Raw genomic sequence first — 27436 nt, forward strand, 5'->3', positions numbered from 1 at the left:
TCTGGGCCCTGGAGCAACCTCTGCCAGGGGCTCTGTCTTCCCTTGTGGGCCCAACGCGCTGAACCCCTCTGCTTGTTCCCTCTCCATGGGTCTCTCCTGTTAGCAGACGTAGGACGTTACTCTCTGCATAGGCTTTCCCTGCCAGCTTGGGTCCAGGGCTCCGAAGCAAGCCAGCTCCAGGCCCTGGCCATCTGGGCAGGGGAGAAAAGGAAATGACTCAGAGGAATTTCAGGGAATCTGAGAGGCCAGAGGGGTGGCTCCTGCAAGTACCCACAAGACTGTGTGTAGAGGGCCAGTGCCAGGCTGCCTGTCATGACAACATCTCCCTCCTCCAGAGTCTCCATCATGCCAAGCATCAGGGCCACAGCCTGAGAGCCTCCTCAGGGAGAGGCCCTGCCCCGCCAGCTGCTGACAGGCCTTGAGAACCAGCCAGGCACAGCCTGGGCTGGGTAAACCTTCGCACCTGGGATCTTCACAGTCCCAGCCTTGAGCCTCCTTACACCGCTGTCCTCATCTAGTTCATCTCCCTGAGAGCCCTCCCAGAGGCCCCAGGTCCTGGCAGGGGGCCAGGCTGCCAACAGGGCCATGTACTCTTGTGCCTATGGGTCCCTGGGCACAGCCCAGCTCAAATCCCTGTCCTGCCTGTTAGGACCCTGTCACCCTAGGCGAATCGTTGGACCTGGGCCCCAGTTTGCTGGTTTGGAAAACCAGAGTGATGTTATTGCCGCCTACTGCAGAGCAGGCACTGTGCTAAGTGCCTTACCAGGAAGAATTTACTGAAGTGTGAATGAAGGGCCCTGGAACACAATCCATGAAAAGTGCTTAGCCTGGCACCCAGGAAACTTTAAGACTCAGTAATACTCCCACATCACAAAAGGGGTCTTCAAATAGTTCGCTGGGGCATGCCCATTATGAAAAGCTATGCATGCGTTTCAGAATTTTTGCACCAAAATCAACAGATCTTTTAATTCCATTTTTCCACAAGCATTTTAACGTATCCCTGTGCTATGCCCATAGTATGGGTAGGAAGTGGAGGCCTGGAGGGCACCAGAGTCTCAGACCAGAGCTGGGTCTGGAACCCAAGGCTCTTGCCTCCCAGCCTGGCCTTCAGTTAGGACCAGCCACAGAAGTCTGAGTTTGGAGGTAGCGTCTGGAGGAGGGTGCAGCTGGGACCAGGCCACTCAGGGACGGTCACACCGGCCTGAAGTTGTCTCTTAAGGAGTCTGCATCCCCAGGCAGACTGTGAGCAGCCAGGCTTGGGATGGGTCACTCTGGGCCCGGTGCGGGTGCACTCAGTGACAGTCTTTATGCTTGTTACTTATTTTCACTTTACTTGAAAGGCAGACAGTGAGAGATCTTCCATCTGCTGGGTCACTCCCCAGTTGCCTTCAACAGCTAATGATGGGACAGGCTGAAGCCTAAAGCCATGAACTTGATCTGGGTCCCCCACATGGGTGGCAGGAACCCCAGTACTTGAGCATCACCTGCTGCCTCCTGGGGTGCACGTTAGCAGGCAGCTGGATCAGAAGCAGAGACAGACTCAAACTAGGCACTCCCTCGTGGGCTGTGGGCATCCCCAGTGGTGACTTAACCCACTGTGCCAAACGCCTGTCCCTATAAGCATTTTTTTTTTGACAGGCAGAGTTAGACAGTGAGAGAGAAAGAGACAGAGAGAAAGGTCTCCTTTTTCCATTGGTTCACCCCCCAAATGGCTGCTACAGCCAGCGCACTGTGCTGATCCAAAGCCAGGAGCCAGGTGCTTCCCTCTGGTCTCCCATGTGGGTGCAAGGCCCAAGTACTTGGGCCATCCTCCACTGCACTCCTGGGCCACAGCAGAGAGCTGGACTGGAAGAGGGGCAACCGGGACAGAATCCGGCGCCCCGACCGGAACTAGAACCTGGGCTGCCAGCACCGCAGGTGGAGGATTAGCCTAGTGAGCCATGGCGCCAGCCAACACCCATAAGCATTTTTCAACAAGTGAGCGAGCAGGTAGGATCGGGAGAGGTGGCCAGCCACTGAGCTCAGGGACCTGGGGCAGGAGAGGAGAGTGAAATCATTCAGGAAAAGAACTCCCTGCCATGGGACGGGAATGAAAGGTTGGGGGGAATGTCAAGAGGAGAGCCTCCAGCCTCTGCGTCCATCCGGCCACCTTCTGCCTTGGCGAAAAGGACCCTCCAGGGCCTCTCTTCCAGTAACCCTGCCACAGCGCATTGCTCCACTTCCTGTCCCTCGTTTTCTCTCCAGCCCGGTGGCTGCTCAGCCTGCAGTTGAAGGTCCTGCAGTGGCCAGCAGTGCATGTTCAGTAGGCCCCCTACAGGTGACAGGGCCCCTGAGCACGCACATCAGCCGGCTGGGCACCGGGAGAGCATCAGTCCCCACCCCAAAGTTCTCTCCCTCCCTGGCTCCACCTCTAAATCAGAGCCCTGTCGTCCAGCCACCCCCTTCCCCTTGCCTCCCCCATCAGTCCAGCCATCAAGCAGCTGCCACAGGCTCCCTTGCACCCTCGGGTCTCGTCTGCCCCGGGCTCATAATCTTTCCATTATGGACCCCAAGGCTTCCCGACCCTGTGACATGGGAAGCGTCTCTGTTGGCTGCCAGAAGGGAGGTGAGAGGTCTAGAGGGATCCTGCTGCCCCCAGCCAACATGGCCACCCGGAGTACGGATGTGACCCATCCCTCAGCACCTGTCTCCTACCGAGGCCCCAGGTGACTTGGACACACTGCTCAGGAAGCTGTGATCCATGGGGAAGAAAGGCAAAGCCCAGGCTTGTTGGCTTGGCCTTCCTCCTGCCAGGCCTGAGGACACTGCAAAGGTCATTCCACTCTCGGGGAACCCCGGGTGGAGGGAGGGCAGTCGCAGGCAGCCATCCAGCATGCCGAGGGCCAGCCCAGGGTGTACTCCTGTGGTTGGTGTGTAGTGTTGGCAAAGTTGTGCTCACTCGCTCTCCGCTTCCTTCCCCCTCCACGCCTCAGCCCAGGTTGAGCACAGATAGCCTATGCCTCTGCACCTGCACCTGCCTGGCTCCTCCAGCCACCTGGACTCATCTGGCTGTGGCTCTCGGGCCTTCAGGCCTTCTCTGGTCTCAGGCCTTGACCAGCTCCTGAGTGCTCTAATCCCTGCTTTCTCCCCGCCTACCCCCCCCCCCAGCCCCAGGTTCTCTACACCAACTGCAGCTGCGTGGAGGGGGGCGGCCCTGTGCTGGGGGGCTCCTGCGACTCGGCCTGCAGCTACCTGGTGCTGCCCTTCATGCTCCTGGTCAGCGCGGGCACAGCAGCGTTCTCCATCACGCACACGCCTTCCTTCATGCTCATCCTAAGGTGAAAGCAGGAGCAGGGTGAGGCCGTGGGCTGCCGGGGGCACAAGGCAGTCTGGGGAGGTCAAGGAAGAGGCCACGCGGGCGTCCTGGGCACCACGACAGACCAGCCCCTCCCTGTTCTGTCTTCATCCCCACGCAACCTCCCAAAGGGAGATCTTTCTGCCCATCTCGCAGATCAGAAAACTGAGGCTCCAAGAAGCGCAGGAGCTGGCCCCAGTCCCAGGGCAAGTGCTGGGTAGCATAGAGCCTGTGGTTCTGCATGCCGCCCAGGCCACAGGAGTTCCTGTGGACCCAGCCCAAGCCGAGCACTGCTTTTTGAGTTAAGATCTTTCTGGCTTTTGTCCTGAGAGTATGTGATGGGCCTGACAAATTGTCACCTGAATCCAAAGCCAGGGTGCCCTGAGGTGGCGGCTGGGAGAAGGGGGCCCCAGGGCAAGAGAATTCCAGGGTTTCATGCGCTGGGATTATTGCGTCCACTGGAGGGGGCCTTGCATACATTGGAGACATACAGCTCTGTAGGACAGGCTGGCGGGGGGACAAAGTAGGGGCTCAGGTGTCCCGGCAGGCCGCCGAGGTCCTGGCTTACACAGGAGTCAGCCGTGGGGTCTTGGCCAAGCCCCTTAACCTGTCCATTTCCTTAAATGTAAAATGGGGTGAATGAGACACCTGCCTCACAGGGGTTGCCAGGGGGTGCAGGATGGGACTACTAAGCCTGGAGCAAGCACCCATAAATGCCAGCCCCCGGTGTGAGTTAGGAGACGCCAGTGACTGCCATGGCATCCCAAGCTGTGGAATTACTGAGCTTGGGGAAGCCGGAGGCGCATCGGGCTGTTCCAGCTCCAGGTGTTGCCAAGCATGGCAGGAAGGTGGGAGTCAGGCGGGGGAAGAGGGCCAGTGTCTGTGGCCAGAACAGAGTGCTGATGGTCAGCGGGGTGGGGGTGGGGGGGTCCTGGCACACGGAGACCAGTCCCTGCAGGGTGAAGGGAGATGGGGTGTAGGGCCTGCCACACCCCTAGTCGGGCTAGACCTTGGCGGGGGTGGGGGAAGTGGGAAGCAAGGGCATGTTTGGAGTCCCGATGGGGGCTGGAGCCCTCGCCATGCTCCTATCCCTACATCCCTGCTTATTAGGGGAGTGAAGAAAGAAGACAAGGCTTTGGCTGTGGGGATCCAGTTCATGCTGCTTAGAGTTTTGGGTAAGTTCCCTGCTTGGACTCTTTGGTGGGGTGGGGTGGTGGGTAGATCCAGACCCCTCCCAGGTACCCTGTGCAAGCAAAAGGAGCCAGAGACTGCTGGGAGACCCCCTCAGGCACAGGGTGACCGGTGGGCTTGAGGGCCAAAGACTCCTGGGCTGAGGGGCCCCCACAGCCCCAGCTGTGGGTTTATGTGCCAGGGAAGGGGGAGCAGTGGCAGGGGAAGGCCAGGCCACTATCATCCCCTGAACCCCTCCTCTCCTAGCCTGGATGCCCAGCCCCGTGATCCACGGCAGTGCCATCGACACCACGTGTGTGCACTGGGCCCTGAGCTGCGGGCGCCAAGCTGTCTGCCGCTACTACGACCACGACCTGCTCCGGACCCGGTGAGACACTGGCATTGTGCCAGCAATGCCTTCAGTGCCCCCAGCAGGACACCACCACGGGGAGGTCTGCTGAAGTCCACTTGCTGGGTGACAGGTGCTACAACCAGTGCTGAGCTCGCGGCCCTGCCTCCCCCTTCACGGGTGAGGGATGTGAGGGGCCGGTGAGCAGCCTGCAGCCACGCGGCTCACAGAGTCCTGTCCGACCACAGAGTCCATTCAGGCAAGCAGCCCTGCTGTGAGAGACTCAGGGTAGGAGGCTGGGGAGAAAGCCCTGACCAGGGCACAGGAGGCCTGGGTTCCAGGCCCAACTCTGTCTCCCTCATCAGAGGACTCACCCTTTCTGGGACTCAGTCTTCCTATCTGTACAGTGGGGAGCTCCAAAGACCTTGAAGGTGCAGAGCCTGCGGCCTGGGTTGAACATGGGGAGGACTTGTTGGCACCGCACGGCCAGGGCGGGAAGCTGGTCTCTTCCAGAGAGGAGGGCAGAGTTCCTGCAGGCTGGGACTATCTAGGGGGACTTCCTAGAGGAAGAAAGTTCCAGCAAAGACCTTGATGGCTTCAGCTGGGCAGAGGGAACCCTTCTTTCCTCGCGGCCAGTGGGGCAGTCCCGCCTTGTCCAGCCCCTTAGAGGCAGGGCCAGCCCCAGGCACAGAGCAGTCACAGTGTAGGCCGACGCCCAGGCTGCTGCCTCCGCCCAGGGCTCCCTCTGCAGAGCTTGTCCTCCTGCCAGGGAAAGGCCCCCGCAGAGCTCAATGTGTCCCCAAGGCCTCGATGCCTCTAACTGCCTGCACCCTGCCCCAGCCCAAGGACGTGCATGCCCTGGACTGGGGGCTCTGGAGTTCAAGGGCTCCTCATTCTCTCCCCAGGTTCATCGGCCTCCAGTTCTTCTTCAAAACAGGCACCATGGTCTGCTTTGCCTTAGTCGTGGCCATACTGAGGCAGCAGGATAAAGAGGCGAGGGCTGCGGCCACTGTGTCCGGGCCTGGGTCCAGCCCTGGTCTACAGCAGAAACTGTTGGTATCGGAGCCAGAGAGGAAGCGCGAGGATTCCAGAGTGTGAGCTACGCCAGGGCTGGTCCTCTGGGCCCCTCGCCCGAGGCTGGGCGTCCGCAGCCCTGTGTTCTTGTTCCGGATGCACCACTAAATTGCTGTGTGATATCGGGCGAGCCACTGGCCCTCTCAGGACCGTTGTTTGCTCATCTGTGCTAAGGAGTTACCGGGAGTCGTTCTAGGGTCTCCCCGCCACCACCCCATCCTCGGCAGTCCATAGCCGGCCCATCATGCCGGGCCCCAGCCAGCTCCACCGCTCCCCTGGAGCCCCCACTCCCAGCATCAGCCGCTTCGTGTTTCCCATGCCCAGGGTCTTGCCACCCCATAAAGCTGTGACCATCCCTGTGGTCACCTCCCCGGCCCCTGGCAGCCTTCAAGAAGTGTCTGTTTGGCGCCCCCTGGAGGCAGAGCCCTGAGTTGGCCTCTGAGGGGTGACCCACGGGGAAGAGGGAGCTGGCCTCACCTTCGGGACTTCCGGGAGTGGTGGGGTCCCTCAGGAGGCCTGAGGCAGGGGGTGGGGGCCCAGGGAGTCTGGTCTGCAAGTCCCGGGCCTTGCCCTCAGGAAGCCACAGTTTGGGGCCCTTCCTTGGATATTGTCTAACTTCAGATACCAAACACACAGCACACGTGCACTGCTCCTTGCACATTGCCGAGGTCTTACAGGTGGCCAGGGGCCACCAACGTCACCAAGATGCCTGTTAATAGAGTCTGTGTCACCCAGTGCCATGGATAATGTCCGCTTCTGTGACACCCGGGGTTTGCATGACGCCAGGGCCTGTAACGTGGGAGCGGGAAAGCCCAGCTTTGCGTGACGAGTGACCCTGTGCACGCTTGGGTGAGAACCGGCCAGTCCCCTCCTGCGGCAGGTCCTGTCTTGCTTGCTGGCCAGTCTTCTGTCTGGGAATAGGAGAGCGTTTCCTGCTCTCAGCCCAGTCTGTCCACATAACTCATTTGGCTGGGGCTTGGGGCTTGGGACTTGGGCGGCAGCAGACGGAGCCCCCAGCAGCAGCCCCGCTGGCCCCGTGTGCCCAGCTCTGGAGCATACGTGGCTTTGCCCTTGGAGCAGCCACAGCACCATGACTTTGAGGCTTCCCCCCGTGAAAGAACAGGAGGAGGCGCGGAGGTTCTCCTTCCTTTTCATCCTGGTCACTGCTTGCCGCTGTTTAGCAAATGTCCCAGCGTCAGTTCAGCCATGCCAAGAACGTCAAAGTCTCCTCCAAGAAGAGGCTTCCAGTCTGTCTGATTCCTTCTCCTTCCCTCCTGTTTCCCAGGATCTGCAGAAGTAATCTGGAATTGTGGATACAGCTTGTGCTAAAATTTCATCTTGTATAATGTCTCTTCTATTGTTTTTTAAAGATGTATTTATTTATTTGAAAGAGTTAGTGGGATGAGACAGAGAGAGAGAGAGAGAAAGAGGGGAGGGGCTGGGGTCTTTCATATGCTGGTTCACTCCCCAAATGGCTCCGACAGCCAGGGCTGGGCCAGGCCAAAGCCAGGAGCCTGGAACTTCATCTGGGTTTCCCACCTGGGTGGCAAGAGCCCAAGTACTTGGGCCATCTTCCGCTGTTAGAAGGGAGCTGGATGGGAAGTGGAGCAGCTGCGGCTCCAATGGTGCCCATATAGGATGCCAGCATTGCAGGTGGCACCACAACGCTGGCCTTGTAATGTCTCGTCTGTTAGAAAAATCCTCTTACAAACTGCGTTAGAGGTTGGCAGCAAGCACATTACTTCCAGTTACTGAGATTCAGGTTTTCCTGGGCTCGCTGCTCGCCATCGTTTCCGGTGGATGACATCCTTGCCTGTCTTCATATCCTGCTGTAATTGTTGTTTGACTGGGTTACTTCCCCTAGTGATTGTTTCCAAAACGGACTCGGGTGGCTAGGGCCTCTGCGCACTCACCTGCCCGAACTGCCGTTGGCAGTTCACAGAAGAAACCAGGTCCAGAAGGTAAGGGAACTGTCCAAGATCACACGGCAAATAAACGGTGGGGCCAGGGCTGGAGCCGGCTCTGACAGGAACTGGAGCTTACACGAGCTCAGGAACCCTCTTGCAGAAAAAGAATATAAAATGATGACTACAAAGTTAGTGAGAAAAGGGACCAAATTCATCACACATTCTGGAACAATAGCACAGTGTTTGCACCTGAAACTGCCTTGCACACTCCCCAAATACATTCCCCGCCCCCAGGTCCTTCCTCCCAGGCCAGCCTGTGGCCATGCACTCTGCAAACCCTCTCTCTGCTGCTGCTCCTCCACCCGCTCCACGTTCCACTGCCCTGGATTCAGCCAACCACGGATGGAAAAATATCTACATGTATAATTTTTTTTTTAAAGAGTTCTTGATTGATTTGAAAGATGGAGTAACAGAGTGAGGGAGAAACAGAGCGAGAAAGAGATCCCATCCTCTGGTTCACTCCCCAAATGGCCACCATGACTGGGCTGGGCCAGGCCTCAGCTAGGAGCCTGGAACTCCATCTGGGACTCCACGTGGGTGGCAGGGACTCAAGCAGTTGGCCCTCTGCTGCTGCTTTCCCCAGCACGTTAGCAAGGAGCTGGAGCAGAAAGGGGGCAGCTGAAACCAGCACCAGCATCGCAAGTGGCAGCTTTAACCCTCTGTGCCACAATGCTGGCCCCGAAAATAAATTTTTCTTTTTCTAAAATATTTTTTATTTGACAGGTAGAGTTATAGACAGTGACAGAGAGATACAGAGAGAAAGGCCTTCCTTCTATTGGTTCACTCCCCTAATGGCCGCTGCGGCTGGCGCTGCGCTGATCCGAAGCCAGGAGCCAGGTGCTTCCTCCCGGTCTCTCATGCGGTGCAGGGCCCAAGCACTTGGGCCATCCTCCACTGCCTTCCCGGGCCACAGCAGAGAGCTGGACTGGAATAGGAGCAACCAGGACTAGTACACGGTGCCCCAACCAGGACTAGAACCCAGGGTGCCGGTGCCGCAGGCGGAGGATTAGCCTAGTGAGCCATGGCGCTGGCCCGGAAATAAATTTTTCAAAACGTGCATCGGTGCTGAATACATGCAGACTCTTTTTCTTGTTATTATTCCCTAGACAATGCAACAATTATTTACATTGCTTGTACATAAAAGTGGGCATCGACGGCCATCTAGGGTTGAGTTAGCACACAGGAGCACGGGTGCAGGTTCTCTGCAAATCCTGTACCAGTAGATGTTAGGCACTCGAGGCCCACAATTCCTAGTATCCACTGGGGCTCCTGGAATCTGCGCCCCAGGGTATCGGGGACAATGTACTTCTGGAGTCAGGTGGCATAAAACACTCAGATCCCCACGTGACCTTTGCATGTGGCACCTTAATGAGACAGTGCTGAGTGGACAGTGGGTAGGGATATTCCTGGAAGCCAGCTCTACACAGGGGTGGCTGGCAGTCATTATCTAGGCACACAGATCACGGAAAACCACATACATACATCCCAACGAATCCGAACTAAATCTTTTTCCAACTAGACGCCCCTTAGCCAGATCCCAGGCCTCAGAGAAAGGAAAATTGTGACCCAGGGAAAGCGGGAGTGGAAACAGCGATCGCGGTTGTGGTTAAGGTGCCTTCCCTCTGCAAACGTTATCAAAGCACAACCAAACGCACTGCGTGCCGGGGAGGCGCGGCTCCTCCGGCAGCACTGGCTCCGCGGAGAGGCTGCCTCTGAGATCTGAAGAAGAGGAGCACTTGGGAGTGGTCGAGTGGGGGTGCCCAGGAGTCCTCAAAGAGATACCAACCATGGACTGAGCAGAGAACTAAGGGGAGGAGCGGGGTGGAGGGGGGCTGGAAGTGGCCCCTCCCCTCACATTGTCCCTGGTCATGAAGTCACAACAAGTATTTGCATCTGTGAGCTCTCCTTCCCAGCCTGTCCCTGGGGAGTGGGAGGAGACGACATCCCAGTCTCCCCGCTAGGTTCTTCTAACAGCAATAGTAGCAAGTTCCAGCAGAGTGGAGGGCAGAACAAGGGCCGGAACGGACACCGCCTGCTGGCCCCGAGTCCCTTTTGCCTCAGCAGCTGGGGGCAAGGAACCATGAATGGCACGCTGGCGACAAGAGCCAGAGCCCATGGGCACTCACCGCTGCCTGGAGGCGTTGCGTCCTCTCCCCGAACCTGCTGTTCCCTCTGCCCACACTACCTTCCTCGTGCCCACCCCACTGTGGTCTCTCCAGCCCCACTTCATGAAGTCCTACTGAGAGTTCCAGGTCCAGCTCAAAGGTCGCCACCTCTAGGGAGGCAGCTCCACTCTGGGGGATAGGCAATGGGGGCAGGCGACAGTCACCTTGGGGAACCTGACACAGACTCACTACTAAAACAAAAACAAAGCAAAACAAAAAGCACAAAAACACACTTGTGACTCCGAGTTCAGAGGCTGAGGACCTGCTGAAGCCCAGGTGTAGACCTCCTCTGAGTCCAGGGTCCCAGCAGAACCCCTAAGTGGAGTGAAAAGGTTGGAGCTGCAGATATCGTCAGATCTGGGTTCAAATCCTGACTCTGCCACTTTTTCTCAGGGTGACCCTGAACGAATGATGTAACATCTCTGCACCCATTTATTTGCCAGTAAAGGGCGGTAGATTGGACTGGTCTCTGCTTCCAGGAACTGGTAGAGACACATGAATAATGTGCTCATCCATGGCTGCACCTGCTGGGTGAGACTGGTAAGTTTCCTTCCTGTCCGTCCCCGAGAGAGCCGGGGATGAGCACTGAAGCGGGCCAGGGGAGAGGCGCAGGCTGGGGGAGGAGGCCCACCCCTGGCCCTGCCCCGGCCCCAGCTCCGCTTGTCCCTAATCTCCTCCGCTGTCAGCCAGGGCTCAGCTGGCCCAGCCTTATCTCTCCCCACAGCCAGCCTGGGACAGCTTTGCTCCACCAGATTTACATTTTTATTGATTTTCTTTCTCTCTTCCAGAGCAGTCCCTTCCTTCTGCTTCCCTTTTGGCTATAAAATGGGCTAGCCCTGGGAAACAGAAGTTCTGAGGCTCTCCAGGAAGCGGAGGTTCAGGATGGGTTCATTCAACTTTCATTCAATCATTCATTCACTCACTCAACCACTTCCCCAACCAGCATATCCTACCTGACTGCTCTGCCCCTGTGCTGACACTGCTGGGCGCATGACCAGGAAGCTCCCCGTGTAAGCAGACAAAATGACAAACTCCCACCCTACAGGAGGGGGAAGAATAGGAAGCCACAGACTCTTCCCAGGGGCATCAGGGAAGGCTTCCCAGAGGAGGCTATACCAGAGCTGACTTTAAAAATTAAGCATGCTTTTCTCCGGTAGAGAAGATGAGGACAGGAAGGAGAAACAACAAAATAAGCAGAGCTAGAGGGTGAGGCGTGTCTGAGACAGGGCGGCAGGAGCCGTGTGGCTGGAGGCTGCCAGCTGGGTAGGGGCAGCAGGAGAGAGTGGAGAGCTGAGGCTGGACAGACCTGCAGGGAGCAAGCCTTGGGCTCCCGCTGAGGGCTTTGGATGCCTTCCTGAGGGCCAGAATAAGCCCTTGAAGCATTGATTGATGGATTCTTCCATTGACTGGTTATTTTAAGCAGGGAGGGACAGGACTGGATTTGCAGTTGAGAAGGCTACTGGCCGCGCCACGGGGGCTTGGAGTGGAAGAGGAAGCAGGGGTTCGGGAGCCCATGCAGGAGAAGCAGGAGGCCTTGAGCCAGGCCAGCGTGGCGTCCTGGAAGTGGGACATCCAAGCTGAATCTTGAAAGATGAGCAGGAGTGCACAGGCAGAGTGCTGGGGAGGGCGGCCCAGGCAGAAGCTGCGGCAAGATAAAGGCTGGGCGCACCGCGGCGGCTGCTGGTGGGAGGGGAAATTTCCACTAGTGCCGCGGGGCAGCCACGCGGTGAGGGGAGGGGCGCTGCGGGGCTGGGCGGGGCCCTGCGGGGTCCTCCGTATTCCCTGCACGTGGAACCAGGTGGGAGCAGAGGGAGACTGCGGGGCTTCCTCCCAACAAACTTCCTTTGCTGGCCACACCTTACGTGTCACAGAATCCCTTCCCGGCTCCCACGAGTGAGGCAGGCAGCAAAGGGATTACTCTTCCCACGAAGGAGATAAAGCACTGGAGGGCCAGAAAGTACAGGAACTTGTCCAAGGTCACTCAAGAACCCAGGCATCCCGTTAAACTCCTCCACGGCTCCTGTTGCAGCTCTGCTCCGGAATCACGAACGAGGCCAGCTGGTGGGGCTGGAGTGACACCCGGGAGGTAGGGCAGGCAAACACATCAGAGACAGACAAGACCTCCCTCGTCCCTGCTTTCTGGAACTTCCCAGCCCAGAAGGCAGAGCCAGGTCCTCTGTGCTTTGGAACCTAACAGGATGGCAAACCCCAGCTCTGCTGCTCAATACAGGGCTGGAAGTCATTACTCCGCTGAGCCTCGGTTGTCTCCTCTGTATAATGGAGAAGCAAGCTCCACCCATCAGAAGTGTGAGGGTGTCACGTGATAGAGCAGCACTAGAGTAGCTGTCTGCTGTGGAGCACCAAACAGACCCACAATTTAGCAGCTTAACACAAACAGTTGTGATTTCACACATTTTATTTTATTTAAAATGCAGAGAAACATACAGACGAGATCTCACATCTGCTGGTTTACTCCTCAAATACCTGCATTGGCCAAGGCTGGGCCAGGCAGAAGCCGGGAGCCAGGAACTCAAGCCAGGTCTCCCCCTCAGGTGGCAGGGGCCCAACAACTACAGGCATTACCTGCTGTTTCTGTGCGTTAACAGAATGCTGGGATGGGAGTGGAGTGAAGACTTGAACCCAGGCTCTCCGATACAAGGCATGGGTGTCCCACGTGGTAGCTTAACCACTTCGCCAAACACAGCCCCATTTTAAATCATTTCTGAGGGCCAAGAACCCACACGTGGGTTCACTGGGTGATGCCAGCTCAGGGTCTCCGAGGTTTCAGGCACACCCCAGCCAGGGGTACATGCATCAGAAGGCCCCACTGGGGCTGCAGGAGCAACTTCCAAGCTCACCACGTGGTTGTTGTCAGGCTTCCGTTGCTGTTAGCAGTTGCCCAAGGCCTTCGGTTCCTTTTCACGTGGGCCTCTCCGTAAGGGCTGCCAGTGCCGGGGCAGCTAACTTCCCCCAGCATGAACGACCCAGGAAAGAGAATCTGTGCGGCCAAGATGGGAGCCAGGCTGTCCCTGAGAACCTAGTCCTGGAAGTGACGCACCGTAACCTCTGTCGCACTGGACTGCTCACACGGACCGCCCCTGGCGTGATGCAGGAAGGGAACACAAAGGGGAAGTCAGGAGATGGGGCCCACTGGGGTCCATTTGGAAGCAGCTACCACAAGTACCAAGAAGAGCGCCCACTGCACAGTAGGCGTTTATTCACTAGTAGCTGCTGTCACTCTCACCCTGACCACAGTCTGGCTGGAAAGGGAAGATTCAGACATGAAAAGACGAGAGAGCTGGCAAAGTGAATGCAACTTGAATTAGGTGGTACTTAATTACCTGGGAGAGGAGGATGCGCTGGACAGGGGATGGCAACCCAGGAAGACTTCTCGGCACAGGCGAGGAGGAGGGTGGAGGGCAATCAGAGAGAAGACAGAAGGTGAGTGTGGGAGGCACTGCTGGCTGCCTTCCCACAGCCCCTCCACTCTTCCTCATTCTGGTACCAAGAGGCCCAGCCACAGGGGCGATCCCAGCCAGCAATGGAAATGCCTGGAAGTATGTGATCTAAGAGCAGGTGCAGGTTTGTTTGGGTCAATGAGATGTAAGGGAGTGGCCTGCTGGGAAAGCTTCCTTCTGGATAAGAGAGTGGCAGGAGAGGAGAAGTCGACGTTTGCCACCGCGCCCTCTCTCCCTGCTGGGGGTTGTGGTATTTGATGCCACCCCAGCCGCCTGGGCATCAGAAGGAAGGGCTCCCTCAAAGCCAGAATGGGAAAAGCCTGAATCATCAGCGACATCGTTGAATCCTCAGGCAATCCTGGCTCCAGCTCCCTGGGCCTCCTTGTTGGGGAAATGAAAGGTTTATGCTGGTCTAGAGCAGTTTATTTCTTCCTTGCATCCTGAATGACTGAGCAAGCAAAGAGCCCCGCCTCCCTCTGGGAGTATTTCCTTCTTGTGAGAAAGACAAAGGGAAGAGTGGAATCAGAAAAGGCCCTGGGCCAGGAGGCAGGAGTCGTTGGTCTCACCCCAGCTCTGCCTCTGCGTTACTCTGTGATCTGGAACAAGCCCCTGCCGGCTCTGGGCCTCCAATAACTACAGCTAATATTTATCAACTGCTCGCTGCTGAGAGCTTCCTTTATGTGGTCTCGTTCATCCTCACTTCCACCCCATCAGGCCGGTATCCCTTCTCTCTTTACGTTATGGATCATGGGCCTTGGGGCCCTGAGACATGAGGTTGCACTGCAGGCGAGTGCTGCAGCTCTGGATTCCAGATCCAGGCTCTACTCTCCCTGAGGATCAGGCTCCCGACCATACAGCCACATTGCCCAGTGGTGAAAGAAGTCTCTGGACAAGGTGACCCATAAAGGCCTTTCCAGCTCAAGCATTCTTTGATTTGCTGTCCCATTTATAGCTACATGATCAACAAGCCAGCTTAGCCCAGGGAAGAAAGAAATAAGGACTGTCTTTAGCCATCTGAAAAGCTGTCATGTGAGCAGGAGATTAGACTTGCTCAGTGTGGCTCAGAGGACATGAGCCGGACCAGGGTGGGAGCACACCAGGGAGACAGAGGACAGCTTATATAAGAGAGAACTTTCTAGCTGCTGTTTGGCAGGGGTCAGAGCTATACCCAGACGGAACAACTCCCTGGCAGGCAGGCTGTGAGAGTCAGCGTTTGATAAGCCTTTGTCAGAAGTCCTGCACTGGGCAGGGAGGGAGCTGATTGGCTTACGACTCTGGGTGGGTATTAAATGGGATAACTCCAAGGATATTCCCAGCACCACAAACAGAAGGGGTCAATTAACTGCTGTCTCTTTTCTTTTTGATGCTAAGATTCTTGGGTTTGAAGATTTCCTGATACGGTTTTGGGGCTCTGTGGCTCTGATATTCTACAGTTCTACCATTTTTCCACAACTGAGATTCTGCTCTGCTGGGTTGCCACGTTTTTAATTCTCTGACTTTCCATTATTGTGTGCATTGACAAGATCAGCAGTCTCTGATTTCATAATTTAATAGTCTCTAGCTTTAACAATTCAAGATTCAATAAAGCATCTCTCACCAGCTCCAAAAACATAAGGGAGTTGCTCCAAAGAGTGTGTTTCTATGACCTGGGCACACATTGGGCTGCTCCCTCTGCCCACCCTATCATCTACCCCACTTCCTTCACCACCCAGCTCCTGGCTCCCCATTCCAGCAACCCTCTGCCCGATCCCTGTGCCACCTCCACTCTGCCATCTCTCAAGCCCCAAGTGGGTACAATCGCTCCCTACCTGCTGTTGGTTGGTAACTAAACAAGAGCCTTCCCTGTGACCAGGCTTGTACTTATTCCAAAGGGGACATAGGCAATGCCCCTTACTTTCCTCTAAGTCCAGATGGATTTAGTAAGCCTCCACCAGGAAGACTTCCATGATTAACATTAAATATCTAACACAAATAACCTCAGGCACAAGTGTGAAGAATTGAGCTCTTTGGTTGACAACTGTGCCCACCTGTAACTCAATTGTCTACTCTGTCACCCTATTTATATATGAGATTTCTCCCTTAATCAGGAAATGTCTCCTCAATCAGATTGGGAGATTTCTGAGTAGGATCATGTCTTCCCAGTCAGATTTGGGTCTCCATGTAGGCACAAGCCTTGCCTCACTTATATCGTACTTGGGTTAGAGGGAGACTGATCCTCTTCCACCGGAGTGATGAGTTCCCACAGTCAAATTTACTCCCCTGCCAGTGGCCTGAGGAGTCTGTAAACCAGAGCCACATTTCCCCTTAAGAGGGAGAGGCCTTCAAGGTCAGGGATGTGCCTCCACCCTCAGACTTGGGGCCCCTCTCCTTGACATCAAAGAATCCAGGGCGCACCCCTGTCTACATGTTACTTCAGTCCCAGCCCAGGTCTCAGAGGAGATAATTTCCATGAAGCAGACAGACGAATGCAGAAAAGGGAAATCGGGAGACAGACTAGTAATTCAGCATGTCCAGGCCCTCCCTTGGTCTGTGCTGGGCTCTGTCCTAGAAGCTGCGGTCCCTCTGCCTAGAGTGGGCCTCTCCTAGCTCCTCCCAGGAACTCGGGGCAAGTGAAGATGTCAGCACCTTGGACAGCGCCCAGCCCATTACAGGACTCAGCCAGCGGAAGGCAAGCTCTCCTACTGCCTCAGCCTCCGGGTGATGGATTTCCTCATTTCTCAATTTGATTAAAGCCCAGTAGATAACCAGAGCGCCTTGTTCCTTTCTCTTCTCCCTTCCTGATGAACATAATTAACTCCGTTAGGCTGGGAAGACTTGCTCTTAAATACTGCCTGCCCAGCCCCCACCCAAGCATGAATCAGTAACAAAGCCAGAACGCTTGGAAGACGTGCACGCTTCTTCCTGGGAAATGAGGGTGGGAAAGGAAATTCTCCTGAAGATGTGCGGAGGCTGAGAACGGCAAATGAAGTGTGGGGGTTGAATAAAGAAACCCCTGAACTGGAAATCAGGAGTTTAGTCCTGGTTTTTCCCACTCATCAAGACATGATCCAGAGCAAGTGGGATGCCCTTTCTTTCTAAGCCTGTTTTTTCATTTGCAAGATGATAATGTTGGACTGGACAATCTCAAATGCTACATTCAATGCTAAGACCTGGTGGGGAGGGCCTTTAAAATAGAGAGGAAAGGGGACTTTCCCAAGGTCACAAAAAACTCATGGCAAAGCCAGGCTTGAATTCACAGCTCCCACCTTCTACTCCAGGATTATTTCCCCTGCACAGAACTTGCCCCTTCATCTGCTTCATAGAATTTCTTGCCTGGGAATGGAGAAAAATGAAGACAGGAGGAATTATGTTAATTGGTGCCAACAGAAGAAAATAACATTTAAGATATGTGGAAATGCTGATCTTTCCAAAGAGAGCAGACAGCAGAGCATAAATAATTAAGATTAAGAGAAATGGATCACCTGATAGAGACAGAAATTCACCCCTGAATTCAGAGAAGCCCAGAAATGTTTTGTAACTTTCCCAAGGCCATCCAGCCTTAAAAGAAAATAATGAATTCCGGTCCCAGTCAAGTGTTGGGGATGCCCCTGTCAGGAAAGGAAAGAAGGGATAATACCCATCAGCAAGTATGTATTAGGTTCCTAAAGTGTTCTGGCAGGGATCAAAGAAATAAGACATGAATCTTACTCTCTAGGCATCATATCTGTGGTGTGCTTTCTCTTCTGCTGGGAATGACTTCCAATGCACCTATGTTTGTCCAAATACAGCTATACCATCAAGGCCCAAACCCATGTCTCCCCTGCCGGGAAAGCCTCCATAACCTCATTCAGAATATTTCAAGCATTTTCTTTGTTTAGTATCATTTGCCTCTTACATGCTCAGGGAGGGAGAGGAAGGAAGGGATGGGAGGAGACTGACAGAGAAGTGGGGGCGGGGAGAGAGAGACGGAGGGAGGGAAAGATTGTATTTTATTCAGTTTTGGATCCCTCCAAATGCTCAACACAAGGTTTGACTTGTAATAGGATCTCGGTAACTGTTGGATGGACAGATGGATGGATGGATGATGAGTACTGATATATGGGTGACTGGGCGGAAGGGTAGATGAAAGGATGGATATGCACATAGGTTAGTGGGTATATTGGGTGAATTGGTGGGTTAATTAATAGATGGACAGAAGAGTACATGAGTGGATGGGAGGATAGAAACTGAATGAAAAGGAAATGGATTGGTAGATCGCTACCTGGATAGGCAAATGAATGAAGGAACCTGTGAACAGCTGAATGGAAAGTTAGGTAAGTAGTTAGAGGGGCTGGTAGATGGATGCATTAATGTATAATTGGATAGTTGTGTAGATGAATGATTGGATGGATAACTGTATTACTGTATGGAAAGATAAATGTCAGAGTAGGTGGAGACAAGAATTGTGGGGAAAAAACATGGAGATGTTCCTAATATCACAGAGGTCTTCTTCTTAGAGACTTTCCATTGCTTCTGCTAAGAAAACGCCTATGGGGGCGAGCTGAATGCTTCAGCTGAGCTGAAAGTGTTATGTGCAAAGACCCCGAAAGATCTCAGGCAATTTCAGCCTGTATCAATGGAAATCTAATAACAAGATCAACAAGAGTGATGGCCCTGCCCTCACCTGAGCTGTTCACACTGCCCTGCATCTGTGTTATGCTCTGTGCATCCGCAGGAATGGTGACAGCCACAGATTGTGCATACAGGAGATACCGTAGGGAGTAATCCATAAAAACCACCAAGTGAGGAAGTGGTGAAAGAGCCAGGAGTGCTCATCCTGGAAAAGAGAAAACCTGGGGGAGGTGGGAGGGTGATCTGTGTCCTGTGATCTGGCTGGCTATCCGGGGCATGTCCTGCAGTTTCAGAAGCAGAGCTGGGTTCCAGGGGGAAGGTAATGAGGCTGGAATCCCAGCCCCATGTAAGAAGTGACTTTCTCCCAGGTGGACCACCGTGGGAAGCCAGAGCTCTTGTAGGGGAGTGCGCTCCCCAATCCTGAAGGTACACAACTGGATAGCCTCTATCAAGAAAGCTGAAAAGTGGAGACTTGCTTGGCAAAGAAAGCAAATTAGGGTCTCTTTCCACCCTAAGATTCAGTTCATCTTTTCATTCTAAAAGAGTAAGTTTCTCTGTGTCCTATGCTCATCCTGGTATGCAAGGCACTTCTGTCCATGGCTGAGAGTTGGGAGGATTTGAGAGACAGGATCTTTATCTCAACATGCAGGACAAAGAGGAGTTGATGAAAATGCCCTTCCCTAGACCCAAATGAGTGGGGAGGAGGATCAGAGCCTTTCGGAGCCAATCCGTGACCCAGATTCCCTGTAATTAATGCATCTACGTCACTGACGTGTTGGCTCCTGATCAACGCCATCTCCCCAACCCTGCCCAGCTCTCTGGTATGAGAAGATTAAATCAATTAGGAGGAGGAGGAGATCTGGCTGGCGCTAGTTGGGGACAGCAGATAATTCACTTATATAACAGGGGATTGAGGTTTGGACTTGGCCCTTGAGTAGTGGGGGTGGATCCCAGGCCCCAGGCCTTTAGAAAGGGGCTCCTGGACTCGGGAATGAATGTAGAGGAGACAGGGGAGTAGGGACCCCAGGCCCATTTCCTTCTTCCTGCAGAGAACAAACTCCCTGTTCTCTAGGCTGGAAGAGGTCCAAATTGGAAAATCACTATCTTGTCCTCAAATGAGGGTGTCCCAGCCACCAGGATCACTCAACAATGCAAATCTAGCCAAGCCTCTCTCCTTAGCCTGGCATTCAAAACCCTGCAACCGCTCCAGCTGCATCTTCTGCCTCTAAGGCGTGGGTGTGGGCAGAGAGGGGACTGCCATGTCCTATATTCCTCTACACCAGATCCTGAAATACAGCAAAGGCCCCATGGACAAATACAGACAGATGGAAGATGATGGTGGGTGAACTGAAGTTGCGGGCAAGGCATGGACTGGTGTTTAGGGGTGGACTCACCAGGACTGATCAGATGCTGGGGAAGAGGAGAAACGGAAGGGCCTTGGGTGACATTAAGGGGTTTTGTCTCGGGTAGGGCCAGAAACATAGGGGGGTATGATGGCAGGAGGGAAGAAGATAAATCAAGACTGTTTGAATAGCTGCAATCACAAGATCCATCAAGCAGAAGCCCAGGAGCCTAAGGCATTCGGGCAGATCACGCACACACTGCCCCCAAGCTTTCTTCTTCATTGGAAGTCCCCCTTTCACTCCCTCGCTCCACTGCCTCCCTTCTTTTCCTCTTTCTTTCCACAGCTCTCTCTGAGTGCCTCCTCTTCCCAGACCGGCTCTGAGTGAGCAGGGAGACACAGATCTGAGGGTCACCCCGTTATTCATCCCAAAGGCCAGTACTGAGCACCAGTGCTGGCACATCTGCAACTCCTCTGCATGAAAATCTGGGGTAGGAATGAGAGCCAGTGCTTTGAATGTACTTCATTATTGAAAAGATTTAGGAAGTTGCTCTTATAGTTGCAAGCAACAGAAACTAACTCACACTAGGAGAACAGAAAAAAACCTACTGGCAGTTCCACTGGGCAGCACAGAAGGATGAGAAAGCCAGAGAACCCAACAAGTGGCCGCTGGATGCATGACCAAGCTCACACCATAGGAAGAGCTGGTCCCAGTGCTTCGACAGAGCATGGCCTTGGCCCTCAAACAGTGCCCCCACTGCAGATTGAGACCACTGCATCATATGAGCAGAAATGAACCCCAACACAGCTTCCTCCTAGCCTCACCAACTCTCAAACCAAAACCTGAACCAGGCACCCTGTTGGCCAAATTGCCAAGGACTGGGAGCGGGATGTGGCCATCTATGACTTCAAAACAGGAGGTAGGACTCACCTCATGGAAGATGGACTCAAATACAAAGCAACGGATTAGTCCTGTGCAGCAAGAGTGTGACAAATGCCCAAGACCTACTAAGTGCTAGATGCATTGCCAGGAACTTTATATACACAATTTTCCAAAGCAATTCTATTAGCTAGATAATGGTTGACCCCATTTCATAGCTGAGGAAATTGAGGTTAATGAAGATGAGGTCGCCCTCCCAAAGTCATTCAGCTAGTGACGGAGCCAGCACTGGAACAACGATTGGTTACTTGCTGTCATTAATATGTAGTGCTGCCTTCCATATTGTAAATGCAAAGCATTCATTCATATGGGCCCTGCTGGGGGGAAGAAAAAAGGGTGAGGGAGCAGGCGATCAGCCTAGAGTTAAGACACCCTTGCCCCGCACTGGGGAGCCTGGGTTTGATGCCTGGCTCCGGCTCCTCACTCCAGCTTCCTGCCAAAGTAGACCCCAAGAAGCAGTGGTGATGGCTCAGTGATTGGACTTCTGCCGCCCACATGGGAGACCTGGAGTGAGTTCTGGGCTCCCAGGTTAGTGGGGGGAGTGCTGTTTGCCGGCATCTGGGGAGTGAACCAGCAAATGGAAACTCACTCTCTCACTTGCTCTCTCTCCCCCCTCAAATAGAATAAATTAAAAAAAAAAGTGTGAGGCACAGAAAAATGACTACAAGTTCACCTTCCAACATCTTCATACAATGGTTGATAGGCTAAAGGGACCACAGAACCGGGTTTTTTCCTGCCTTTTTAATGTTTTTCTGTGCTTTTCTTTTAAAAAAATATAGAGTATATTTTAGTTTAATACACATAAGAAAGAGTAGAAAATATACATAGAAAAAAGACCAGAAGGAAATTCATCCATTTGAATTTGAGTGCATTTATTTTTCTTTCAACTTCAGTTTTTCAAATTTTCTGTAGTGAACACACATATGTCCCAAAAAGTAAAACAATTTTGTTTCAAAACCAAGCATAAAATGATACTGACAGAGACATGTGTTTGGCCCAGCAGCTTGAGACACCCACGTGTCCTGTTGGGGTGCCTGGAGTACCCTGCTTCTGATCCAGGTCCCCACCAATGTGCATTCAGAGGGCAGCAAGTGATGGCCAAGCACTGGTCCCTGCCAGTCATGTGTGAGACCTGGTGGAGTCCCTGGCTCTGGCTTCAACTGTTGTGGAGCTTTGGGGAATGAACCTACGAATAGAAGATTCTCTCTCTCTCTCTCTCTCTCTCTCTTTCTGTGTGTGTGTGTGTGTGTCTGTCTGTCTGTCTGTCTGCCTTTCAAATAAAGTAGAAAAAAATCCCACATTTTTTGAGACGCTACTGACCAGGTGTCTTGGTCCTGTCTCATAGCCAGATCCTACCGTGGGTTGGAAGCAAAGGCGGCTGTGAATTTTCTGGGGCAGCCGGCAGCTCCTGCAGTGCTGCTGTCGGAGCTGGTGCAGTGTGCAGTGACCCGCGGTTACCTGGGGCAGAGCACACGGAGCCAGGGTAGGATAGCCCCGCACTCCTGCCTCCCATTACAACGTGTACTCACAGGCCAGCTCCAGTGACCGCTGGCCTCTCGTCTGCTGTGTTCTCTCCCACAGCAGACTTCGAGATCCCTCCTGTCTGGAGTGGCAGACTCCGACCCCTGCCTCCCTGCACTGCCTCCCGCTGGGGGCTGTGGATGGACAGGGGATGTGGACGTGGGTCCGTCCCAGCCCCAGTGTGGAAGGGGAGCCAGGCCTCCTGTCTTGGGGAGATGCCTGTCCCAGGGGAGAGCTATTCCTTGCCTTAGGAATGTCCCAATCTGATGAAAGAGACTGTCTTTATTGTCCAGGCTAGGGAGACAAGACAGGAGAAGGTGGGAGCTGAGGGAGAGACATTGACCTCCGTCCATCCGCACTCCTGATCTTCTGCCCAGGCCCCTGGGCCTCCCTGCCCCCTTCTCCAGTCACTGTCATGACCCCCTGGCCTCCAGGGTCCTTCACTCCCTCCTCCCAAGTCCAAGGAGGTATCTTGACATGCTGTGCATCCTCAGGCAGGTCACTCCACCTCTCTGCACCTCAGCCGTTTCCAGGGCTGCAATAGGAGACTGGGTAGTCTCACAGCACAGTGGGAACGGCCTGTGTCTTGTATACCCCTGCTCAGACCCCTCCCCTCACAGCACCTTCCCCGTCTGCCCCCCTCCCCCTCCTTCTGGGTACACCCCCTTCCTGCAGGCCCCAAGAACCTCCAAGCAGAGGCCCACTCTGGCTGTCGTGGCCAAGGCCGCAGTGAGAGACGCAGTGGTGTAGAATGGAGGCGGCCGGGGAGGAGGAGGACCCAGGCCAAGGCTGAGGCTGGGGAGACTGGGCAGGGCAGCCAGCCAGCCCCACAGCCCAAGCCAGAGCTACCTCAGCAGCTTCTGCGAAACTCTAGCGAGGCCTCTACGCCTGGGTGGCAGCCCCGGGGCTGGAGAGGCTCATGGGGGGAGGGGGCACTCTGCTGAGGTCAGCACAGCCTCCAGAAACCTCTGCGAGGGAGGAGGAGGCCACAGAGAGCCTGGGCCCAAGCCCTGGACTCAGTGGTAAGTGAAATCACGCTTCCTCCCACCTCCTGGTGAACCAATACAGGTCCTGCAAAACCAGGGGCCAGGCTGAGCAGGTCCCCAGAGGGTTCGTGCTGTGCAGAGGGACTACCCCCCCTCCCCCACTCACTGCAGACCCGCTGGCGTGCTCCCACAGCAGCCCTCACCACGGGTGGATCATCTATGCGTCAGCCATCAAACTGTCCCCAAGGACCCCCTGTGCCAGGCTCAGAATGCAGAGGTGACATGGTTCCCGCCCTTAGGAAGCTTGATTGACAGTTCAGGTATAGCAGGTGCTGTGATGAGGAGGCACTAGGAGCCAGAGCTGGGGGGGGGGGGGTGGAGGGGTCAGAACCGCATCCCAGATGCCCTGAATGAATGGCCAGGGTCGCTCTGTGGCTGCAGGTCCTGCTCGGCTCTGCAGCTCCAGCCCTGATGCAGCCCCTGGGATGTCCCGACAACACCCAGCTGCCAGGGTCGAGGCTGAGGTCACCCCACCCCGCCTTTCCCAGTCTCCACGAAGGTCCTACCTTCCACCTGCCAGAAATCCAGGGCCCTCCCCCCTGCAGCCAGCCCATAGATCCAAGTTTGTCACCGGCAACAGTACCTGCAGCCCACCCGCACCTCCCACGCAGCTGGAGCGCCAGCGTCTGTCACCCGCGCTCCTCTCGGCATCTCGTCTGTCTTCTCACACTTGGCCCCCTTCAATCATGCGCCGAGAGTGATCTTCCCAACATGCAAATCCAATTGTGTCACCTCACTGCTTAAAAGCCTTGCATGGCATCTCCTTGCCTTTGGGATGAAGGTTAAAGTCTCCCACAAGGCCTGCAGGGGGCAAGGCAGTGCCAATGGTAGCTCCAGCCACAACCCCTGGCCCTGTCTCCTGACCTCAGCATCCAGCCCACCTGCCCTGTTCCCCACCTTGAAGCCTCTGTCCCTGGTCCCCGCGCTATCTCCCCCCTACCCCCGGGCACAAACGCTGGGGCTGGCCCCATCTCCCTCTTCCAAATGACGCTGGCACATCTGTTCCTGAAGCAGCCACTGCTCCTGGACACGAGCCCCCCGCCCTCAGACTTGAAGGAACAGCTGCAGGACACAGCAGGGGCTGCAGTGCAACGGGCGTGTCTGGAGGCCAAGGTCCCCAACCCCCCAGCACCCCTGCCTGGCTCCCAGATGCCTTCCTGAGCTGCTACTCTCCTCCTGCTCCCTCATTTCTGGGCTGACGAAGGTTAGGAGGAGCCTGCCCCTTTTTGGGCCATAGGATGGGGCCTCAGTGCCCCTGATGACTGACTGGTTCACTCTGCCTGGCCCCAGGACGCATGTGCGCCCTGGGACGCCACACCTCGGCTAGGCACTGCTTCCCTGCATGTGCTGGGACTCCCTGAGGCTGCAGCATCCAGCTCTTTTAAGTCACCCGCTATGGGGGGTTCCTTCGCCCTCCGATCAGGAGCCTCAGAGGCCATGAGTGTTCCCCTGCGCACCTGAGCCTGGCTCAGGGCAGGTCCCAAAAGAAGGGCCCAGGCCACACTTGGCCGCTGGATTCGGGACTAGTGCCACAGCTGTGTTTGCCATCTCTTTCCACACTCTGTAGCTCAGCTCCATTCCCTGGGAAGAGTGGAGTCTGATGAGCCTCAGCTTCATTTTTTTTTTTTTTTGACAGGCAGAGTGGACAGTGAGAGAGAGAGAGAGAGAGAGAGAGAGAGAGAGAGAGAGGTCTTCCTTTGCCGGTGGTTCACCCTCCAATGGCCGCTGTGGCCAGCGCATCACGCTGATCGAATGGCAGGAGCCAGGTGCTTCTCCTGGTCTCCCATGCGGGTGCAGGGCCCCAAGCACTTGGGCCATCCTCCACTGCACTCCCGGGCCACAGCAGAAAGCTGGCCTGGAAGAGGGGCAACCGGGACAGAATCCGGCACCCCAACCGGGACTAGAACCCGGTGTGCCGGCGCCGCAGGCGGAGGATTAGCCTAGTGAGCCGCGGTGCCGGCCAAGCCTCAGTTTCATCTAAGCCCTTCTCTTCCCCACTGTGTGCCCCAGAGCAAATGGTGAACTTCTCCGGACTTGAGTTCCTCCCCACGTGAAACGAGACCGACATCCTGAAGATTTCCACCATCGGGTGAGCTGCTTTGTGCTAGGCTGTGGCCGTAGATGGGCTCAGCACTCTCTTCTCTGCCCTACATGGCCTTCCAGCCCCTCCCCAGACATGGCCCCCATCCACGGGCCGAGTGAGGCCGGATAATTTTGCCACCCAGGCACCGTCCGACACAATCACTGCTGGCTGCACATTGGTCAGCGTGTTCCAGCTGGCAGCATCCAGGTCCCTCAGGAGGACGTCAGATTGAGCAAGAGCCCATAGGGGCCCGGCCCCAAGCAGCACACTGGTCTGTCCCCCCGTGTTGTGGTCTCCCTGACCCAGTCTCCCCAACTCACTGGCCATCAGCAAGGGATTCCTCAGGGTGTCACTGTGAAAACCCTCCCCGGGCATCCCGTGAAAGTGCTGTGCCTTGGAAGATGTGCCAAATACCTTTTCTCAAGCCTGCTGGCAGTGAACCAGCAAATGCAAGACCTCTCTCTCACTCTGTCTCTCCTTCTCCCCGCTAACTCTGGCTTTCAAATAAATAAATACATCTGCAAAAGAAAGAGAAGAGAGAGAGAGAGAGAGAGAGAGAGAGAGAGAGAAAGGAAGGGAGGTAGAGAAAGAAAGCGAGGAAGAAAGCGAGGGAGGGAGGGAGGGAGGGAGAGGGAGAGAGAGGGAGAGAGAGAAGAAAGAAAGTTAATGCAGGATACTTCCTACAACAGTTGGCATTAGCCAAAACCCCTTAAAACACTTAAGTGGGGGTGGGTATTTGGTGCAGCAACAAGATGCCACTTGGGATGCTCACACCCCATATGAGAGTGCTAGTTCTGTCCCAGCTCTGGGTTCTAATCCAGTTCCTGTTGATGTGCATCCTAGGAGGGAGCAGCTTATGGGTCAAGTACTTGGGCCCCTGCCATCCATGTGGGAGACCCAAATTGGGTTCTAGGCTCCTAACTTCAGCCTGGCCCAGCTCTACCTATTGCAGGCAACTGGGGAGTGAACCAGTAGATGAAAGATTCCCTCTCTCTCTTTCTCTCTCCCTCCCTCCCTCCCTCCCTCTCAATATCTGTCTTTGCCTTTCAAGTAAATCTAAAACAAATAAATAAAGAAGCCACTTACGTGGAAACCTCCTGCCACAAATCTGCTTCCTAACTGGATGAGGGTTTCTATAGCAAAAGAGAAATGTGCAGCCTGCTCTTCAGATTTACTGGGTGATGGGTGTGGGTGCTGGAATTTAAATAATTGCTGCATTACAGCATTGAATCTAGCTCTCACTTTTTTAAAAGTATAATGATGTTGGGTCTTAACAAAAGGATTGCTGTGTATTTTAAGACCTAGAAAATAAGCTTGGTTGATCATGATTTTCAAAATTTTCTTAAGATTATTGAGAATACAAAAAGCCAGGATAAGAGGAAACATAATGGCTTCCCGAGGACTCATTTGTAATTAGAAAGCCCCACGGAGCCCTTCAGCCAAAGGTAATGCGATCCATCTCCAAGACGCGCGTGTGCCCACGCTGGGCTCTGATGAGCACAATCAGACACTCCGCCAGCATCTTTCTCAACACCGAGGGGTCCCTAACTGCCGGTGGGTGCAGACGAGCGAGCTTCACGCTGCTGCTCTCAGGTCCCAGTGATTAAGGAGCAGGCCTGGAGCCACCCCAGCCAGGGTGAAAGCCCTGACTCAGTTGGCACCCTCAGGGAAGTTACTCACCCTCTCTCTGCCTCCGCATCCTCTTTTCTCAAATCAGGCCTGGGAATTACCACCTTCGGGTGCTGGGTGTAGGGACTGGGTCAGTGGCTGTGTGCAGTCTGCCTGACCCAGGACGTGTCGCTTCTCCTCCCCAGGTGCTCCTGGGGTGCACACGGGCAGGGACAAAGGAGGGTCCCTTCTCTGTCCCCTACTGATGCCTCTCTCCCAGAAAAAGAATGGTTGAGGCACAGCGGGTGAAGGTGCCACCTGTGGTGCCAGCATCTCACATCAGAGCACCAATTTGAGTCCCACTTGCTCTGCTTCCAATCCAGCTCCCTGCTAATGCACCTGGGAAGGCAGCAGAGAATGGCCCTAGTGCTTGGGTCCCTGCCATCCACTTGGGAGACCTGGATGGAGTTCCTGGCTCCTGGCTTCAGCCTGCCCCAGCCTCAGCTGTTGCAACCACTGGCAGGGCAGAGTGAACCAGTGGGTAGATCTCTTTCTGTCTCTCCTTCTCTCTGTGTCACTCTGCCTTTCGAATAACTAAAATAAATCTTTAGAAATATTTATTTTTACTTATTTGAGAGGGAGGGAGGGATAGAGGGGGAGAGGGAGAGAGAGAGGGAGAGAGAGAGGGAGGGAGGGAGGGAGGGAGGGAGGGAGAGAGAGAGAGAGAGAGAGAGAGATTGCCTAACTACTGGTTCACTCCTCCAAATGCCCACAACAGCAAGGGCTGGG

The 27436-nt window shown here is 54.9% G+C and overlaps 1 protein-coding gene and 1 long non-coding RNA gene across 4 annotated transcripts in view; one reads left to right on the forward strand and one right to left on the reverse strand.

Moving 5' to 3' along the window:
• The window catches only part of SLCO2B1 (solute carrier organic anion transporter family member 2B1), a 48682-nt gene extending 41409 nt beyond the window's left edge, over positions 1-7273 (forward strand). For both annotated transcript variants that reach the window (XM_008263935.4, XM_008263931.4), the window contains exons 11-14: positions 3148-3317; positions 4445-4509; positions 4772-4892; positions 5759-7273. In XM_008263935.4, the coding sequence (XP_008262157.3) occupies positions 3148-3317; positions 4445-4509; positions 4772-4892; positions 5759-5951 (549 nt within the window). In that variant the 3' untranslated portion in view covers positions 5952-7273. The remainder of the gene's footprint in view (positions 1-3147; positions 3318-4444; positions 4510-4771; positions 4893-5758) is intronic.
• LOC138847110 (uncharacterized) overlaps positions 6203-27436 on the reverse strand; it is a 32323-nt gene continuing 11089 nt past the window's right edge. Inside the window, exon 4 of one of the 2 annotated variants that reach the window (XR_011384720.1) lies at positions 6203-7987. This is a non-coding gene — a long non-coding RNA (uncharacterized lncRNA). Of the gene's footprint in view, positions 7988-23864; positions 25558-27436 lie in introns of those variants that run through there. The other variant, XR_011384721.1, reaches the window with a different exon arrangement.

Source organism: Oryctolagus cuniculus, chromosome 1 (assembly GCF_964237555.1).
Source record: "Oryctolagus cuniculus chromosome 1, mOryCun1.1, whole genome shotgun sequence".
Classification (NCBI taxonomy): domain Eukaryota; kingdom Metazoa; phylum Chordata; class Mammalia; order Lagomorpha; family Leporidae; genus Oryctolagus; species Oryctolagus cuniculus.